Source organism: Corticium candelabrum, chromosome 22 (genome assembly GCF_963422355.1).
Source record: "Corticium candelabrum chromosome 22, ooCorCand1.1, whole genome shotgun sequence".
NCBI lineage: Eukaryota > Metazoa > Porifera > Homoscleromorpha > Homosclerophorida > Plakinidae > Corticium > Corticium candelabrum.
Window position 1 is genome coordinate 5090505 of NC_085106.1, and position 18072 is coordinate 5108576.

The window sequence follows — 18072 nt, forward strand, 5'->3', positions numbered from 1 at the left end:
GCACTGCAAAGACGTACCAACTGTCGAAAAAATTCATGAAAATCAAGTGTACCATCAGAATTTTCATCACACCTTGCCCAAAATCTAAAACAAAGCAACATATAAACATGCCTTAAGTAACATGAGGTACTTACTGTTGAAATTGTTCATCTGTGATTGCCATACCAAATCGATGCAGTAGACTCTTCAGCTCACTTTGGCTGATACAACCATCAGAGTTTGTGTCCAGCTCACGAAAAGCAGCAGCCATAGTTTTCCACTGATCCATTATTTTCATTCGAATAAGATGTTCAACCTTCAATTACAATTAGGGATAATGCATATGAATTTCATCAATTCGTATACAAATTGTACCTATATGACACATATGTTACTGTAATGATGCGTACGTGTAAGTGCTTCATGAAGTGAGCAAGAAAATTGAGCAAGTGCAAGTGCAACAAAGCAAGTGTGTGTGTGTGTGTGTGTGTGTGTGTGTGTGTGTGTGTGTGTGTGTGTGTGTGTGTGTGTGTGTGGTGATGCCTGTAGCTCAATCGTGAAAAGCCACATTTTGGTAAGCGAAAACTGCAGGGACCTTTGGGTCACAAGTTTAAGCCCATGCAAGTTGAGCAAAGGTGTAGTTTCCTTCAGCAAGGGCGGCACACACAATTGCCTTTCAACTCAGGAGTGCCTGGTCTCTGACTGGGAAAGAACAATACTTCTGGCTTGGGTAAACTTCTTGCAGCAAACAGGTACATGTTGGCATTGGTACTTACTCTCAATGCTATGCCATTCATTGTCAGTGCCCCTGCATGTCTTCAGCCAAGCTCCAGTAGACAGACAGTGTCAGCCCTACGATCCGCCTAATGCATAGACGCCCATATGACAGGGGAGCTATCTTCAATATTTACCCATACCCATTTGCCCACATGTCCATTTGTCCATGCAGTTGTGTGAGCGCACATGTTATGTTTGTTTGTTTGTCTGTTTGTTTGTTTGTTTGTTTGTATACTAAACATTACCTCTGAAAAAGACATGCTTCGAGGAGAAAGTGCCTTATTAAATCGATGAGTTGAAACAAGCCACTTATGACCAAACTGTAACATAATTAAGCTTGAAACAGAAAACTCACAAATAGACACATCAGTATGCTTTACTGGGTCTTCTGCATTTCCAAAGTGTCCAATAAATTCTCTGAATGAAATAAGTCCTTTGTTTCTGGGATCAAGACGTGACAATACTTCACGAAACTGATTTTCAGTTAAATTAAATGTAAATGTTTCAATGACTTTGCGTAGTTCAGAATGCGATATAAATCCATCCTTGTCCTAAAAATTAATCAATTAACGAACATTAAGTTTCTTCAAAAGCATAAGTATGCTTTACATCATCAAATTTGAGAAAGGCTTTGTGAATTGAGTCATGGCTTCCACTTACTCTTGACTGCAGCAAAGCCATGATATCATCAGCTGCCATATGCTGTGTTGACTCAATCACCGGATGGTATCTACATATAAATAACAGCATATAACATTAGACTGATTTCTTATTTATCTAGTTTGCCTAGCTGGTCATATGGGTCTTTAGATGTGATCATAATGTACCTGTGTGATGGCTTGATTGGTAATACTTGGCCAGGATCAGTGCCTTCAATTTTTTGAAGAAAGACGTCATATGGCAAGCTGTCCCTAGGTTGAACGCCAAATCTGCAGAGATATAACCGTGTCCATGACATTATAACAGCCTGTGGAACATCAATGTAAACCTCTTCATCAGTTCAATGAAAGCATTCTCAGACAAAGGCATAGCAAAACTGTCAACAATTGCTCTTAATTCATCCCAGGTAACAATTCCATCATTGTTACCGTCGATTGCATTAAAGGCTTTACGCATGTTGTCATAATTGTCTTTCATCTAAGTCACATAGATACTATAAATGCATTGTTTCTTCATGTAGATATTCTTGCCTTATGTCTAAAAAGTTGTTCTAGATGTTCTGCTGGTAAAGACGTCATTGCATGCAAATGATGTTGCTTCAACTGTTGAAACTTTTGTTGCTGCTGCAATCGATGACGTTTTCCCTCTGCCTCACTTTCTATACAAGGAAATACAGAGTACAGCATTGCACAATACAACAACAGCAAGGCAATACAGAATACATGCAGTGTGATGTAGACATAGTGTGTGTGTCTGTGTGTGTGTGTGTGTGTGTGTGTGTGTGTGTGTGTGTGTGTGTGTGTGAGAGAGAGTGAGGTTCTGAGTGTACGGAAATACCAGACTGTGATTCTGTTCAGAGGGCATCTCAAAAATGTATTGTCATTTCAGTATTTAGGTATAGCTTAATGAACTTGGAAGGAGGGTGTGTACAGGAAGCAACTGCGAGAATTGAGCACGCTACTTCAGTATTTACAGCCTACAAAAAACTTGTTTACTTACAGAATCTTCAGCAAGCAGACGAGAGTCAGAGTGCTTAAAACCTTATTTCTACCAATGTTGCAACTTGCTATATGGATCAGGGTCGATGTTCGTCGCTTCAACACATTTCATTTGAGAGCAGCAGATGAGGAGACTATATATAAAGATACACACAAATCCATAGGAGGTGTCTGCGTGATCATGCATGTTGATAGAATGCCCTCTCAAAGACACCAGAAGATGTTACTTAGAAGAAATTATTTGGTATCAAACGACCTGCACATGGTGTCAAACAATGGTCGACAGACACTATGATGTATGATTTAAAAACAGTCAGAAATTGACAATATAGCATGGGCTCAAGATAAAGTATGGAGAGAAGTGTTGAGTTGCCTAAGCCCATAAGGTGTATTTAGTGTGTGTACTTTTAGTGTAAGTATGTGTGTGTGTGTGTGTGTGTGTGTGTGTGTGTGTGTGTGTGTGTGTGTGTGTGTGTGTGTGTGTGCATGTACGTGCGTGCATGCGTGTGCAAGTGTGCAAGTGTGTGTGTGTGTGTGTGTGTGTGTGTGTGTGTGTGTGTGTGTGTGTGTGTGTGTGTGTGGTGTGTGCATGTGTGTGTGTGTGTGTGTGTGTGTGTGTGTGTGTGTGTGTGTGTGTGTGTGTGTGTGTGTGTGTGTGGTGTGTGTGGTGTGTGTGTGTGTGTGTGTGTGTGTTTGTGTTTGTGTGTGTGTGTGTGTGTGTGTGTGTGTGTGTGTGTGTGTGTGTGTGTGTGTGTGTGTGTGTGTGTGTGTGTGTGTGTGTGTGTGTGTGTGTGTGTGTGTGTAACAGTATGTCTACATTACGTCTAAACATGAACACAATGTCACTGCCACGAGACCAACACTAATTCAGCTCTCACGTTCTTGAATTGCCATACTGTGACCTTTATCTGTGTGTTGAACCTCCACACCAAGTCTCTTCACAAACTCCATATATTGCAATTGTCCATCCCTGTTCTCGTCATATTTACTCCACAGCTGATCAAATTGACTGTCACTCATTTGGAAGCAAAAACTCTCCAGCACTTTTCGTAGTTCTGCCTTTGATATCACACCATCTCCATTCATATCAAACATTCTAAATGCCCGTGCCATAGTTCCCCACTGATCACTGATCTGAGAAATTGGTAAAAACAACCAAATGAGCAAGATTAACCATTCTATACAACACAGTGTGCTACCTTTTCTCGTAGTTCTTTCTCTACCTGTTCCACTGGCAAAGGACGAGGTGATCGTGTTTTATTAAATCTAGAGAGCACAAATAATGAAAAATTATCCGAGGTAAACAAACCATGCTTACATACCGATGATTTGATTTCAGCCATGCATGGCCTTGACCACTTTCCGAAATTCCAAAGTGCCTCAGAAACTCGAGATATGATAGTTGTCCATCTTTGTTCAAATCAATCTGTAAATGGACAGACAATTACCTTGTGCAATTGAAGTTTCAGGGGTGCTAATGCCTCAGTGAACAATCAACTGGGCATTCAGTGTTCAGACAAACACACGGGCAGCAAATATACCATATACTTCTACTGTGCATGTGTTATGAGGAATTCAGTTGGTGTTAAAAAGAGTCATTCTAACGCGTTAGAAAGAGTCTTTTTAACAAAGTAGCTGTTAAAAAGACTCTTTTTAACACTGACTGAATTCCTCACAGCATGCTATGAAGAATTCAGTTGGTGTTAAAAAGAGTCTTTTTAACAGCTACTTTGTTAAAAAGACTCTTTTAGAGCATTTTTAACAACATACATGTTAAAAAGAGTTAACACCGACTGAATTCTTCATAGCTTGTGTTAAATTCAGTCTGTCATTGAAAGACTCTGTTAAATTCAGTCTGGCGTTAATAGAACAATGTATCAATAATTTCCTCTTATCACTTGATTAGGTGTAAACTTTTTAACACGCAAACCACACGCAAACCAGCAATTGTGCATGTGCCAAGTCATTACATAATTAATTATAGCCTGTTATGCTGTTATTTTTGTCATCATGCTGTTTTTGGCTCTACTGGGGGCATTAATTAATAAAGAATTAAGACTACAAAATTCAGTTGTACATCACTTGAAGACGTATAATATATATCTGATTGTATAACCAGATGCATAGTATATGCATGATATACTCATTTAATTAATAAACAAAATCCAGTTCACATCCTTCAAGGAACAAATCAGGAACAGGAAGATGAAACATCCTTCTACATGCACCAGATATAAATCTCATACACCTATCTAGGTATGAGATTTTGTGGTTCAATCAAATCATGGAATTCAATCTGCAAATGCAAAACACGTATCTATGAAAGAAATACTGTATTCCACTTGATCAAAACCCTTCAGTACTGTCTCTATATAATATTCAATTCTACTAAGCGAGATTCCTAGGATTCTCTGCTCCAAACAAACTAGTTAGACAGTGGGCGAGCAGACAAGTCCATTTGACACATACACCTTCACAAGCAATCTGAAATATGGTCTGGAGCTTCCCTGATCCTGTCGCAGTAACCAACACAAAGCAGGAAGTATATACACTGATGTGTCTATCAATCTTGTGAAGTAGATTGTGTAGTTGACTAGATCAGCTAGCTATAGCTGGTTCACAAATGAAACTCGTAAAGCTAAAACAGGTCATGCATCTTACCCTACAAAGCAATGAGGGCGGATGTCTGTTGGTTACAGTTCAACGATGAAGCGGCCATTTTGCCTAATGTATAACACGCGCTATCTGACTGAATTTAACAGTGTACATTGTTAAAAACAGTCAGGGCAAATGATACGCGTGTTAAAAATCTAGACGTAACCAAATGATTGAGGACACTATTATACATTGTTCTATCAACGCCAGACTGAATTTAACAGAGTGTTTTTAACGTCCGACTGAATTTAACGACTGAATTTAACACGGATACTCTTTTTAACACTGACTGAATTTAACACGACACATGCGCATCAAGAACATAAAGCTTTATAGAATGAAAACATCATTTCTATAAATCCAAGAAAGTTTCATTTCTTAACCGATAAGGCCCATTTTGTTGTTAAATCGACTGGGGCATGTAGATACAGCAGTAACGGATGCACACTAAGAAATCACCAATAACTCAAGAATGAATAATCTTGTAAAATCCATAAGTCAAAATACACAACAGTATGTATGTAGGAGGCTTTTGTCATTAAAATCTACTGTGCAAGTAGATACAGCAATAACGCACACGCAAGCATGCACACACACACACACACACACACACACACACACACACACACACACACACACACCAGCAGACTACCTTATGCCTTCGGTGCACATAGACACCAAAGCATAATAATTAGCAACCAAACAAGGCAGAAAGACCATTCTATAAATAATACCTTAGATATCAGCTCATCAAGCTGGTCATCACTGACTTGTAAGCAAAAACTCTCTACAACACGCTTAAACTCTTGTCTTGATACAAATCCATTGTGATCGTAATCAAATGACTGAAATGCCTAGAAACAAACAAATGTTAAAAGTGTCAATATTCTGGTCACAGTTTAGGCAAGCTTAAGTAATCATGTATGTAGACCTTGATTGGCAGCAAGTTATCTATTTTTAAAAGCAGCAACCTAGTGTATATGCGTAGTAAGCAAATTGCCAATACAGTGACTGCATGTCATCAGCTAACCTTTTTACATTGATCTTGCAATCTAAACTTGAGTCACGGAATTAACTATGTCATTTCTCAACCCAAAAAACATACACATTCCAGTAGGTACCCAAAAAACACATAAAGCCATAATTAATGTCCAAGACACGGACATGTGGATTTTGTTGCTGATATCTACTGTCAACTAGCATCCACTCACAAATTAAAACATGAAATGGAAGTCAGAAAAACTCAAACTAGTTGTTCCGAAACTATACTGAATCAGTTATTTCTGAATAACCCAATCTACACAAATATGTGACAAACTCAAATAAACAAAAGTAAAACCTGCAACTAGAATTCAAGAGAAGCAAATACCCTTGATTATCTGTTTTGGATGTATAAAAGTCATGTGGATGACACAATTACATATAACTAACTAGAAAGTAACGAGAATACCAATCCAAAGAATAATAGTAATTAAATTCAATAAGAAATTAATCTACTATAGTATTTGCATTTAATTATCCAAATCGGGTGATCATTTTAATTACCCAATTCAGACATTCAATTATCCGAGGTTCTGGCATAGGAGTACAAAGTGTGGTCGTTCAGTCTCTCAATCAGACACATAAGGTCTAAACTGCACATAATTCTTTCATAAAATCTTTTAACAATGCTTCTTCATGTTTTAGCTCAATAAATGACTGATTCAAACCAACAAAGTGGAAAGGCAATACGTAACAAAATGCAAGCTCTCTTGATTAAACAGTTAACACCCGCTAGTTCCCATCAACAAAATGTATACAGGCAAGACATGTTATCTCAATATGCAACACACTTGGAGCATCGCTCCAATACACTGCAAAACCGAGGGGTGTAGCAAGGCATCAAAGCTTTATATACATGTGATGGGAGGTTAGATACATCACGATTTTTACGCTACCGTCGTTTTGTTTAAATAGCATTGATCCTTGATCGCTCTAATGATGCCAGTGATTACAGGTAAATTTTATGCCATAGCCTTGTGTCTTCAGTAAAATGTTCAAAGTTATCAGGATTGATAGAACAGCGTTTGAGGTTGTCTTTCAGCAAATCTTTGAATCGTAGCCGTGGTCTTCACTGACGTCGCTTTCCTTGTTTGAGCTCTCCAAACAGCAACTGCTTCGGTATCCTGTCATCAGGCATGCGTGCTACATGCCCAACCCACGAAAATTGAGAGATGTAAAATTCTATGCTACACATATCGTATTGTGAAAGCACTTTGGTATTTGGTACTCTGTCTTCCCATTGAATTCTACAAATTCAACAAAGGCTTCGCATGTGGAACCTGTCAAGTTTATGTATGTTCCGTTTCAGGGGCGTCCAACTCTTGTATCCGTACAGGATGATTGGAAGAACAACTGCCTTGTAGACAGAAATTTCACGTCGTTTCCACAATCTTGATTCTAGTTTGCCAAAAGCAGTGCCTGCCTTGAAGAGTCTACAAGATATTTCAGCACCAATCGTGGCATCAGTTGACAGTGAGCTTCCAAGATACTTGAGTGTACCACATAAACAAGAAAAGAGAGAGAACAGGTTTGAAAAGTAGAGACACAACAAAATCTGCACGAACGAAAGGATTAAAGTAAATAAGGGTGTCAGAGCCAAACCCACTCTCTTGTTACAGCACACCCAATGACTATGGAGACTTAAGGTAAATAAAAATGGCTCCAGAGAATTGATCCCATTGCTACACACTTTCCTTGCAAAGTCTAAATTTTGTTTTACATATGACTCAGACAGTGAGCCTTGCAGGGGGATGTAACATTGTGCCACAAATGGGTATAGTTCCGGGGAAAAACTGATGCTACTTCAGACAAAAATGCAGATCTACCAATGGTACTATATATAGTCACAATGAATTGTTGGGGTGAGCACCTCTTCCTTTCTCATTGTTTTCATCAGGAATCAATCTCCTATGCTCTTTAGTCACATATGGAAGTGAAATAGGAAGTCACCTCACTCTTCTCGTAAAATATAGTAGAGTGGAACCGCTGAGAGGGAACTTCCAATTCAGTTTGTAGCGTATGTGTTGCTGAGTCAAAGTTCCATTTATCTGGCATCATCGTGTCAATCCGCCTTCCCGTTCAGCCCATACTGCATTACCCCACCTATAAGGGCCATGTAGAATTCAGGCAAATACCGGCAGCGGTATTACATTGCCTGTCTGGTACTTACGATCACGAATTCGTGCACCATGAACCTTGGCTATTTTCACGGGGTTGTGTCACAACCGTAACGCATAATTATACTAAGTTCAGGAATGCTTATTCAATTATCAAGTTTCTTAGCCACCTAGAGCAGTTGCTAGGAGTAGTTGACGCTTCCATTCCACTGCTTATCTCTAAACCAATCAAACAGCAGTAATAACATTGTTGTGCATGTTCAACTGCGCAGCGGTTGTAGGTTCTTGCTCCAACTGTCTGCACGGAAACTCTATCTAACTTCACTGCAATGGCTAGAAGATTTCGTAAAACTTACAAGAAATTCGACGAACTACAGACATATGAACTCAGAGAATCATTACAAGAAGAAAATCAGCAAACTGCATGAAACATCATCACTATTGGTTTTTAGACTTCGAACAAACAGTTGACTGTAGTTATTCTGTGTCGTATTTTAGCTTTCTTTACATTGGAATAGCAGCATTAAAAGAATAACTATATGTATTAACTGCAATACAATTGCTCGCCAGTATTAATTACTGTGTGTCCCTGCATGCCGCTATCTGTTGGAATCCTGAGTGAATACCGGAGGGATTTGCCCATTATTCCGCTGTATACCGTACGAGTCCTGGACCTGTTCTAATGTAAATACAAGTAGCTCCAGTCGGGGTGACAGCAGAAATCTGACAGTAGTCGTGGAAACCACGGATCAAATTCACCTAAGTGTTCACGACATGATCGTGAAAGCAATGTCATAATTCAATACATTTAGCGTGTAACGTTTTGTCGTGTTTTGTGTGCAGAAGATCACACTAGGTACCAAATCCCGTTCGAAAACTAAATTCATTTGAATGGGATTCCGACATTTACAACCAATCCAGAGCTGTTTCAAAATACGGAATGACTTGCTTCTAGTGCAAAAAGTAGTGCCATTGCATTTTCAGCATTGGCAGACATAAGACACAAACATGAAAGCGTTGAATCTAACAGTCGAGATGTGCGAGTATGGTTGACAGGGCTGACAAATTTTGATTTGCTTTTTTAACTCTCAAAAGCTGTTAGGTTGTTTCCATAACAGTGCAGAGAATTTTTAAATTTAGTACATAACGCCTAACGTCAAAAGTTTACCAAGATGTATTCATCTTGGTTTATTCGCGTTAGAAGATGTTTGTAGAAATGACTATATATATATATATATATATATATACTTTTTGCAGACTGTGTAAAAGCAAGTGAAATGTGTATCTATTCCATTCAGAAAGTTCAACATCTCAGCCAAAGACAAAAAACAGCAAAATCCAATTGGGACACAAAAGATTTTCCCCAGTCCCATTCAAACGAAAGAATCCCAGTAAAAAGATGAATACCTCATGTTCTCAGTGCAGTAGGTGGTAAATTTATACAATTGCAGTCAAAATTCAGCAGATATGTGTGGCATATCAGTTGTACAAGTCAAGGCTCAGTTGTTCAAGAACAACATATACACATACAATTTCTTCAGAATTCAACAATGCAGACGTATTTTGGCAATAACAAACACAATCTCTGCTCAGCCACATTGCAAGTAATTACCCCATATGATCAAAACATGCTGGCCTCAAAATTCAAGACCTTCGGCATGCGTAAGAAGACCAAGCCAAGTAATACTATAAATTCTATTGGTGTGGACCCTAAAAATCAGTGCAGGTGGCAATGAGAATCTAATAATTAAGTTTAGAGGTCTTATACAGATGTTGCTGACATCCATATATGCCTGTACATGTATATCCGTCTACAGTATATCTGTGCACAAGAGGAAAGTGGCAGATCTCAATTCCTGCATCAAGTAGAAGATTAAGTACCCTTTAAACCTTGATTCCAGCTTACAGGCCTACGTAAAATGTACACACACAACAACAACAACAACAACAACAACAATGTTAAGCCCTCCACATCGTTTGATGTCGACAATAGGGTCAGTTACGAAGATAGCTCCCCTGCCTCTAGAGACAGAGCCTTAATGCACTACATGGAGGTTTAAGGACCAGCACTACAATCCATCTGGAGATTGGCCAGAGTCATCCAGGGACACTGACTATTGCGCAGCTCTGGGACTGGACACCAAGGCCCACACCTGCCTACTGAATGATGTTACTGCCAAGCCAGCGGTCTTGTCCACCCCAGTCAAAGACAAGGTACTCATATATACTCCTGAGTCAAGAGAAGCAACTGTGTGTAAGTTTCTTGCTTAAGGAAATTATGCCATAGCTCGCCATCGCTGTGACTTGAATCTGCAACCCTAATGTTTCCATTCTACAAATGCACTCTCTAACCAATTGAGCTATAGCACCAAACACACACACACACACACACACACACACACACACACAATTATGGCTTATAACGCTAGAATGACTTCTAGCCGCATGCTTGCAGAAATGAATGATGTTTTGAGTTGGGACTTTTCTGTATGTGAGTAAATAGTTTTGAGTGCATGTACCCGCAGTGCTGGGTGCATGTATGTAAAAATATCTATTATATATAAATATATATAATATATATTTATATTTATATCAACTACATATATCCCAACTACCCGAAACATCCCTGCCCCAACCCTAACTACTACGTAGGTAAATCCCAAAGAGTCATTGCAAGAATGTAATTGCAACCAGCCATGTACTAATCTAGCGTTATATATCCAAAGTTTAACAGACAGTTGTTGCAATAGGTTATTGAAAGCTTGAGAAAGTGATGTTGTGTTGTATGAGGTGGTCTTGGATGCTATAGCCTTGAGTGTCAGGCTTGAGGAGTCCAGTAGCCTAATGTCTCCACTACTAAGGGAAAGAACAGACGTCCAAAAGAAACAATGTCTTCTTCATGGCGCTCGTCTTTTCCCCTTCACCAGCTAGTGCTGCAGTTCCAGCACTTGTTGCAGATGTTACAACATAACAGGGTTGTAAAGAATTCCTTACAGTTACATCAAAGAAGGCTGGTTTCTCATTTATAAAGTCTGGGTGGTAAATATCGCCTGGCCTAGCAACGGGAGGAGTCTTGTCCGCCAGTTGTTTGTTCCTCCTTAACATCACTGTTGTCTGTCAGGAGGGCATGCCATAAGATGTCTCAAAGACTATCATGCCGTTTCATATGTGTAGGACCACTGCCACAACTCAAGGCGTGGTCACCAAATGTATCTATGTGTCCATGTGGATACCTTTATTATAACCACTCTAACTAGTATAACACGTACAACACTACTCAAAAGACCGGCTCTCCAAAAGTGCCCAGTCAAAAGCCTCACCGGCTTCTGCACGTGTCCCGAATACCTAATATATACATCAAGCTCTTTACATGTAAATGTATTACACTACAATACGGTAATACCTCCCCACACAACACAAACAGTTTGCATGCTGTCTCGATCTATTTATCGACCCATTCTCCATAGTGTCTTGGAGGTTTTCCTTTGTTTGATCTCCCACTTCTCCATAAGGTTGTTTCTTGAGAACGCTAGTGACTTGAATCCCCAGACTGAGAACTGTCACTAGAACTGTCATCATCAGTATTTTGGATAGGGCCACCCGTTATCACCTTAGGTTTATCGCCACTGGTTTCACATACAACTGTCCTAGTTTGCTTGCTTGGTCTGCTTGGTCTGTCATGCAGCTGAGTTAAATAAGCTTTCCTTGTTGTTCCATTGTCATCGAATTTGATTGTATAGTATCTGTCACCAAGAACCTTGATTACTGTGCTCTCCAGAATCCCCTTTCTTTGCTCTCTGGTTGACGCACAAAACCTAAGTCATTCAATTGAAATGGAATGCGATAGTGTGATGAACAATTGTCTGCATGTCACTGTCTGTCCTGTGACATCTTAACTCTGTCAAGCAACTCTTTGTCTTTTCTATTTCAGTCTGGTTTCGGCAAAAGCAAATCCAGTGAGCACAGAAGATTCCGACCAATAAGCAATTTTGCCGGAGATTTCTTTGTGCATGGTCTGGTGCGTCATGTTTCTGTAAGCTGCAAAAAATCATCAACAACCTTTTGTAAAGTTGAGTTCTCGCGTTCTAGGCCCTTACGGACTGCTCTTTTGAAGGATTGGATAAAGCATTCCATCTGCCCATTATCGCTTGGATGATATGATGGAGTCAGGGTATGTAATAGGCCTTGTTGGTGACAAAAGTTGTCAAATTCTGTGCCAGTAAATTGAGGTCTGTTGTCGCTTACAATCTGCCTGGGTGTACCAAAATGAGCGAACATCTGCCGAAGAACAGATATGATGCATTCCATTCCTGTTGTACCCACTGGGAATCTTACAACATCATGCCACTTTCAATCGCAACAAACCACATATATTTCTGAAAAGATCCGGCAAATTCAGTATGTATATCCTTTCCCAAAGACGTTCAGGAAATTCCCATGAGTGTAATGGAGACATTGAAGAGTTCTTTCTGTGGCGGGCACACACTTCGCAGTTCTTCACAATATTTACAATGTCATCACCAATCGACGGCGACCATATCTATCTTCTGGCTAACTTCTTCATTCAATCTGAGCACACATGAGCACGGTGTAGCATCTGGAGAAGAATTCTGCGAATTGCTGTTGGAACTACAATGCATATTTCTTCACTATGCTTGATCAGACACCCATCGTTTACAGAGAGTTGATCTCTACATAATGCATATGGCTTCACTGTCGCATGTAGTTATCAGGCCAGCCTTTTCTAATATACTGTATAACCTCCTGAAGAGTTTGGTCTTGTTTGGTGTATTCCTGAAGCTGATGATACTGTATAGGTCCTCCTTTAATAACTTGCTGCTCAACATTTGCAACGTAATCTTCTATTTCTGTCTCTTGTTGACTATAGTCTTGAAACGAAGCATCTAATCTGACAGGTAGCCATGACAACGCATCTGCATTGCTGTGATCCACTGATTTACGGTATTCAATTTTGAATTTGTATTGAGATAGCTGCAACGCCCATCGGCCCAAACGGCTACTCATTCTTGTTGGTGTTGAGACTTTGGTAGCATCAAAAATTGCGACCAAAGGACGATGGTCAGTTGTAAAGTCAATTTTCGTCCTAGGTAGTAACAAAACTTCTGTAAACCATAAATGATTGACAGTGCCTCTTTTCAATTTGTGAATAATTTTCTCAGCTGTAGTGACAGTCTTTGATGCGTATTCAATTACTTGTTCCTTTCCATTTACATGCATGGCAATCAAATATGCAAGCACCGACTCCTTTGTCACTAGCATCACAAGTGATTCCAAGTGGCAACGTCAGATCATATTTTGTCAAACTGGCAGGAAGTCAGCACCTTCTTTATCTTATCAAACGATAACTGGGCTTCCTCAGATATACCCAAGGAACACCCTTCCTTAGCAAACAATTCAAAGGCGATGTGTGATGTGCTAACATGCCAAAAAATTGACTGAAGTAATTTACCAGTCCTAAAAAACGTAATTCACCTGAGTGGATTGACATGGCATTTGCTGAACTGCTTGAATCTTGTCATCAGAAGCTCTTATACCCTCTTTGTCAATTATATGCCCTAAGTACTGTACTGACGACCGAGAAACTTGAATTTTTCCTTGTTAAGACACAAAACACGTTGCTGAAATTTTTGAAAACGATAGACAAGTTTCTTAGATGGTCTTCGTCATTTGAACTGGTAACAAGAACATCACCGAAACAACATGCTACTCCCTTAACATCTGCCAGACCCCTGTCCATTGCCCTTTGAAAAATTGCAAAGGCAGAACCGACTCCGAAAGGTAAATGACGATACTTGAAAAGACCCTTGTAAGTATTCATCACCAGGTACTGTTGATTCTCTTCATCCAAGGGCAGTTGATTATATGCATCCAAAAGATCTAGTTTTATGAATTTCTCTCCTCCAGCTAGAGTACTGAACAGCTCATTCGGATGCGCAATAGGGTGTTGACCACCAACTAGAACTTTGTTAAGTGGTTTAAAATCGCCACATATTCTTACTTTCCCATAAGGTTTGATTACATTGACTGTTGGAAAAGCACAAATAGCAGTATTGATAGGCTCTATTACTCCTCCCTTGACCAATCTGTCCATCTCTGCTTCTATCTTCTCTCTGAGGTGTATTGGCAGTTTTTGGAATGGAATTTTTTTAGGGATGCATTCAGCTGGACTTTCACACTGGCACAATACTGACTGCAACAACCCAGAGTGTCACAAAATACATCCGGATACTGTGAGATTAATGTAGTCAGCTGATTGGTATGGAAACTCCATGTGGCAAATTCCTTGTGAGATCTGGTTTCCCAAATTAGAAAGATAGGTATTACACGCTTGAGCGAGACCAATCTTCTTTAGCCAGTCCATGCCTAGGAGATTTTTACCTCCGTCTTTCTTGACGAAGAATTGGATAAAGGTTTCTGTATTACGAAAGTGAACACAATGTTTGAATGTACCCATGAAAGACATGATTGCACCAGAAGCGTTTCTAAGCTGTTCCGTTGCAGTAGCTAACTTTGGCTGTCCAAAACAATTCCATGACTGCTCCTTCACAAGAGACACGTCTGCTCCGGTATCAATACGAAAATGAAGAGGTTTACCAGCAATATTTACCTCTACACGGATCTTACTGCCTTTCATATACACATTATCCATTTTACACATCTCTTCACAAATAAAATCAATGAAAGGTTGAGAAAAAGTCAGATTCATCACGTTCGGAATCGTAATGATCAACTGCGGCAACACTTGCTTGCCTGTAACTCTTCTTTCTGAAAATTTTATCATGCTTCAATCAGTTTTGACCAGTTTTTATCTTGACAAGCCTGAACGCGTAGGTCACCTAGATTGACAGCTATCTTCAATATGACCAAGTCAAATCAATGAGTAGTGTCCTTTCAAAGGGCAGTTAGACTTAGTGATGAACATCCTCACAAATAAAACATGCCCCAACTCTCTTGGTAACAACATGAATTCCTCTGAAGGCAGTACCATATGAGTAGCTGTCACACTAATTGCCGCGCCTTCCAGAGTGCATGCTAACGCCAACACATCATCTAAAGACTGGCTCAGAAGGTTGGTTTGTCCGTAAAGTTTCTGTAACATGTCATCACTGTGTAATCCTATGACAAATGTATCTCTAATACAACTGCCATATTCTCCCGGATCAAAACAAAACCTTGAGGCAATTTGCTTTAGCACGTAATAATATGCTTGTACCGTCTCACCTTACTGTTGCTGCCGTCGATGTAATCGAACCCTCTCTGCTATAGTGTTGTACTTTGCCGGAAGAACATTTTGGTATGTTCTACAAGTTGATTGGTGGTAAAATCTTTAACTTGTAAATGTAGAACGACATTTTCTATGCGAAGTCATAAGTCTTCACTGAGACATTTGATATACATCCTACATTCCACATCCTCTGCAATTGTATGATTGTTTCTAGCTAGATGAACGTAAAAGATGAACTGCTAAGGAGAAAGAGAAGAACACAAAATACCTGACAAAGGCGTCTAACCTTGAAGACTTTTTCTGACCTATTGCTATCAAGGTCTACAGAAGATGGGGGGAAGGAGCTGAAGAGACACTACAGGAAGCTTCATTGCTGCATGGCACCATCTGTCTCAAACGTTTCTTCCAGCCACTTTAAGAGGGATTGGTCCATCCGGTTAACTGTCTGTCTCCAGAAAGAAAATGCAGAGATGATCCACAACAAGATCCTCAGCATTGTGGGCAAGATGTCAATTGGCCAGGAAACTGTTAACATTCCAGCTGGATGGTTTTTCGGGTTTAGCTGAATCGTAGTGTGACATAAGGGCGCTTGGCCCTGATTAATTTATTGTAGACATATATCTGTTGTGACGGCAATATCTTTCAAATATATAAAAGATGAATGAATTCAACGCCCAGCTGTTAAATCGTCTAAGAGAATCTTCTCCCTCTAAATCTTGAAACCGACCAACTGACTTGTAAAGTCTGTCAAACGCTTGGTACCCCAACAATGGTTTGCGTTCTTCAGCCATCACCCCGATCGCAGCGCCAAACTGTGGATACCTTCATTATAACCACTCTAACTAGTATAAAACAACACTACTCAAAAGACCGTCTCTCCAAGAGTGCCCAGTCAAAAGCCTAACCGGCTTCTGCACATGTCCCAGATACCTAATATATACATCAAGCTATATTTACATGTAAATGTACTACACTACAATACCATAGCCCACAAACACATCTCTAAGCATTTGGGTGAGATGGGAATATAGGAATGTCCAGTCAGATTCTTACGGAGGTAATAAAGTCATGTTTCTGCATTGCTAGGTCAAGCTTTTGTTAGGAATGGCTTTAATCAAGGCACCAGCATGGGTTGATAAGATCGTGTTAAGTCTGGCCTGATCTCTAATGCTATAAATGTCTCTCAAGAATGACAATGACTTGTTATCTATTTTAGTCTGAAGTGATTTCTGTACATTGCTTGAAGAATTTGGATTAGCCGAGTTGTTTTCATAGCAGAGATGATTATTAAAACAACTGCTGCCAACCTCTAGCTGCACCATATATATAAACAGCTAGATCACTACGTACGCACATTATATAAATATTTTGTTCCAATTGCATGTTTACATAAACTAAGTTATAAGTTATATAACAATTAACTAATAAATTAGCAACAAAGTCAACAAGTTTACTTGTTCAATGGTATACTAAATTAATTATAAACAATTTTTATAACTTTTAATGTGAGAATGGCACCCTAATAATAAGTGTTACAGTAACGAAAGCAACCGCATAACCACTTTTACCACCGCACCATAGCAGTCATATATCCAACAGCTATAAGCGCCGTCCTCTTCTTACCGGTACTGTCATATCCAGTCTATGATTGCAATGATACATGGCGTAAGAACAGTAAATGTATTGGCTTTGTAATTTTACCCGCCAGGCTATTGTCTGATGATGTCATGTTGTTTGATTTCAATTTGTCGCTGCTGGTGGTACAATTACATCTGTGCATGAGTGTGGTCTTTTGTGCTTGTTTGCTGGATAAAAACATGGTTCATGCCTTCCATTCTCTATTTTGCATTGACATACAGGTAAAAAGTTGTCACTATTACTTCTTCACCTCTTGTCTAGATACTATAGCTGATGTAGGATACAGGTAGTTCATATGTGCAAGCTAGCTCTAGAGCAATCACCTTGTTTCATAGATTTGTCTCTGATGTTCCTTTCCTTCCCTATATTGGTGAAGCTTACATGCATATCATGTACTATACTCCTACACCTAGCTAGCAGACTTCGAGCTACCTGTTGGGTGCATGGTTATAATTCATGTAAAAATATACTAGTTTTATGGTATCCGTAGGCACCTCGCATTGGTGAGTAACACCTCCAATGGAGTTTTCTGACCTTCTACTGAAACGACTGCCGCGTCCTAGCTAGACAATATGTATTTGTTGAAATGCTGCAGCTGTCATGGAAGTAAACATGCAAACTTCCTAGTAATTTAGATTACCTATCTCCTGGTAGGTAGTCCTCGCATCATGATCGTGATCAAGACAATTGAAATGTACAGTATAAGTATTTACTGTATATGCACTCAGTTCCATTGTAACGACAGTGGTATGGTATTTACTGACATAGAAATTGATATCCACAAACATTGACTATCAACAGTGCTAGATACAGCACATGTATCGCAAAGGATTGATCATACTGTAGTATAGACGTAGGTATAGGGGATGTGTAATAGTTGACTGTAGGTGGTATTCAGCTCCTGAAGGTGTTTCTTGGTCTTCAAGTACACACAACTAATCCCTAGCTACAATACAAAAAG

At 39.5% G+C, this 18072-nt stretch overlaps 2 protein-coding genes across 2 annotated transcripts in view; both read right to left on the reverse strand.

The window, feature by feature from the left end:
- Nucleotides 1–11803, reverse strand: part of LOC134197061 (EF-hand calcium-binding domain-containing protein 6-like) — a 20212-nt gene extending 8409 nt beyond the window's left edge. The window contains exons 1-14 of the mRNA XM_062666302.1: nt 11631–11803; nt 11482–11572; nt 5804–5923; nt 3737–3840; nt 3614–3680; nt 3293–3548; nt 1947–2074; nt 1745–1893; nt 1584–1685; nt 1366–1486; nt 1137–1307; nt 1002–1076; nt 135–295; nt 18–84 (exon numbers count right to left, since the gene is read on the reverse strand). Of these exons, the coding sequence (XP_062522286.1) occupies nt 18–84; nt 135–295; nt 1002–1076; nt 1137–1307; nt 1366–1486; nt 1584–1685; nt 1745–1893; nt 1947–2074; nt 3293–3548; nt 3614–3680; nt 3737–3840; nt 5804–5923; nt 11482–11572; nt 11631–11803 (1785 nt within the window). The remainder of the gene's footprint in view (nt 1–17; nt 85–134; nt 296–1001; nt 1077–1136; nt 1308–1365; nt 1487–1583; nt 1686–1744; nt 1894–1946; nt 2075–3292; nt 3549–3613; nt 3681–3736; nt 3841–5803; nt 5924–11481; nt 11573–11630) is intronic.
- Nucleotides 11804–13790: 1987 nt separating this feature from the next.
- Nucleotides 13791–15029, reverse strand: LOC134197062 (uncharacterized protein K02A2.6-like). The gene is made up of 2 exons (XM_062666304.1): nt 14478–15029; nt 13791–14423 (listed from the first exon to the last, which is right to left on the reverse strand). The coding sequence occupies exons 1-2, from the start codon at nt 15027–15029 to the stop codon at nt 13791–13793; spliced, it is 1185 nt and encodes a 394-aa protein (XP_062522288.1).
- Nucleotides 15030–18072: the final 3043 nt, after the last annotated feature.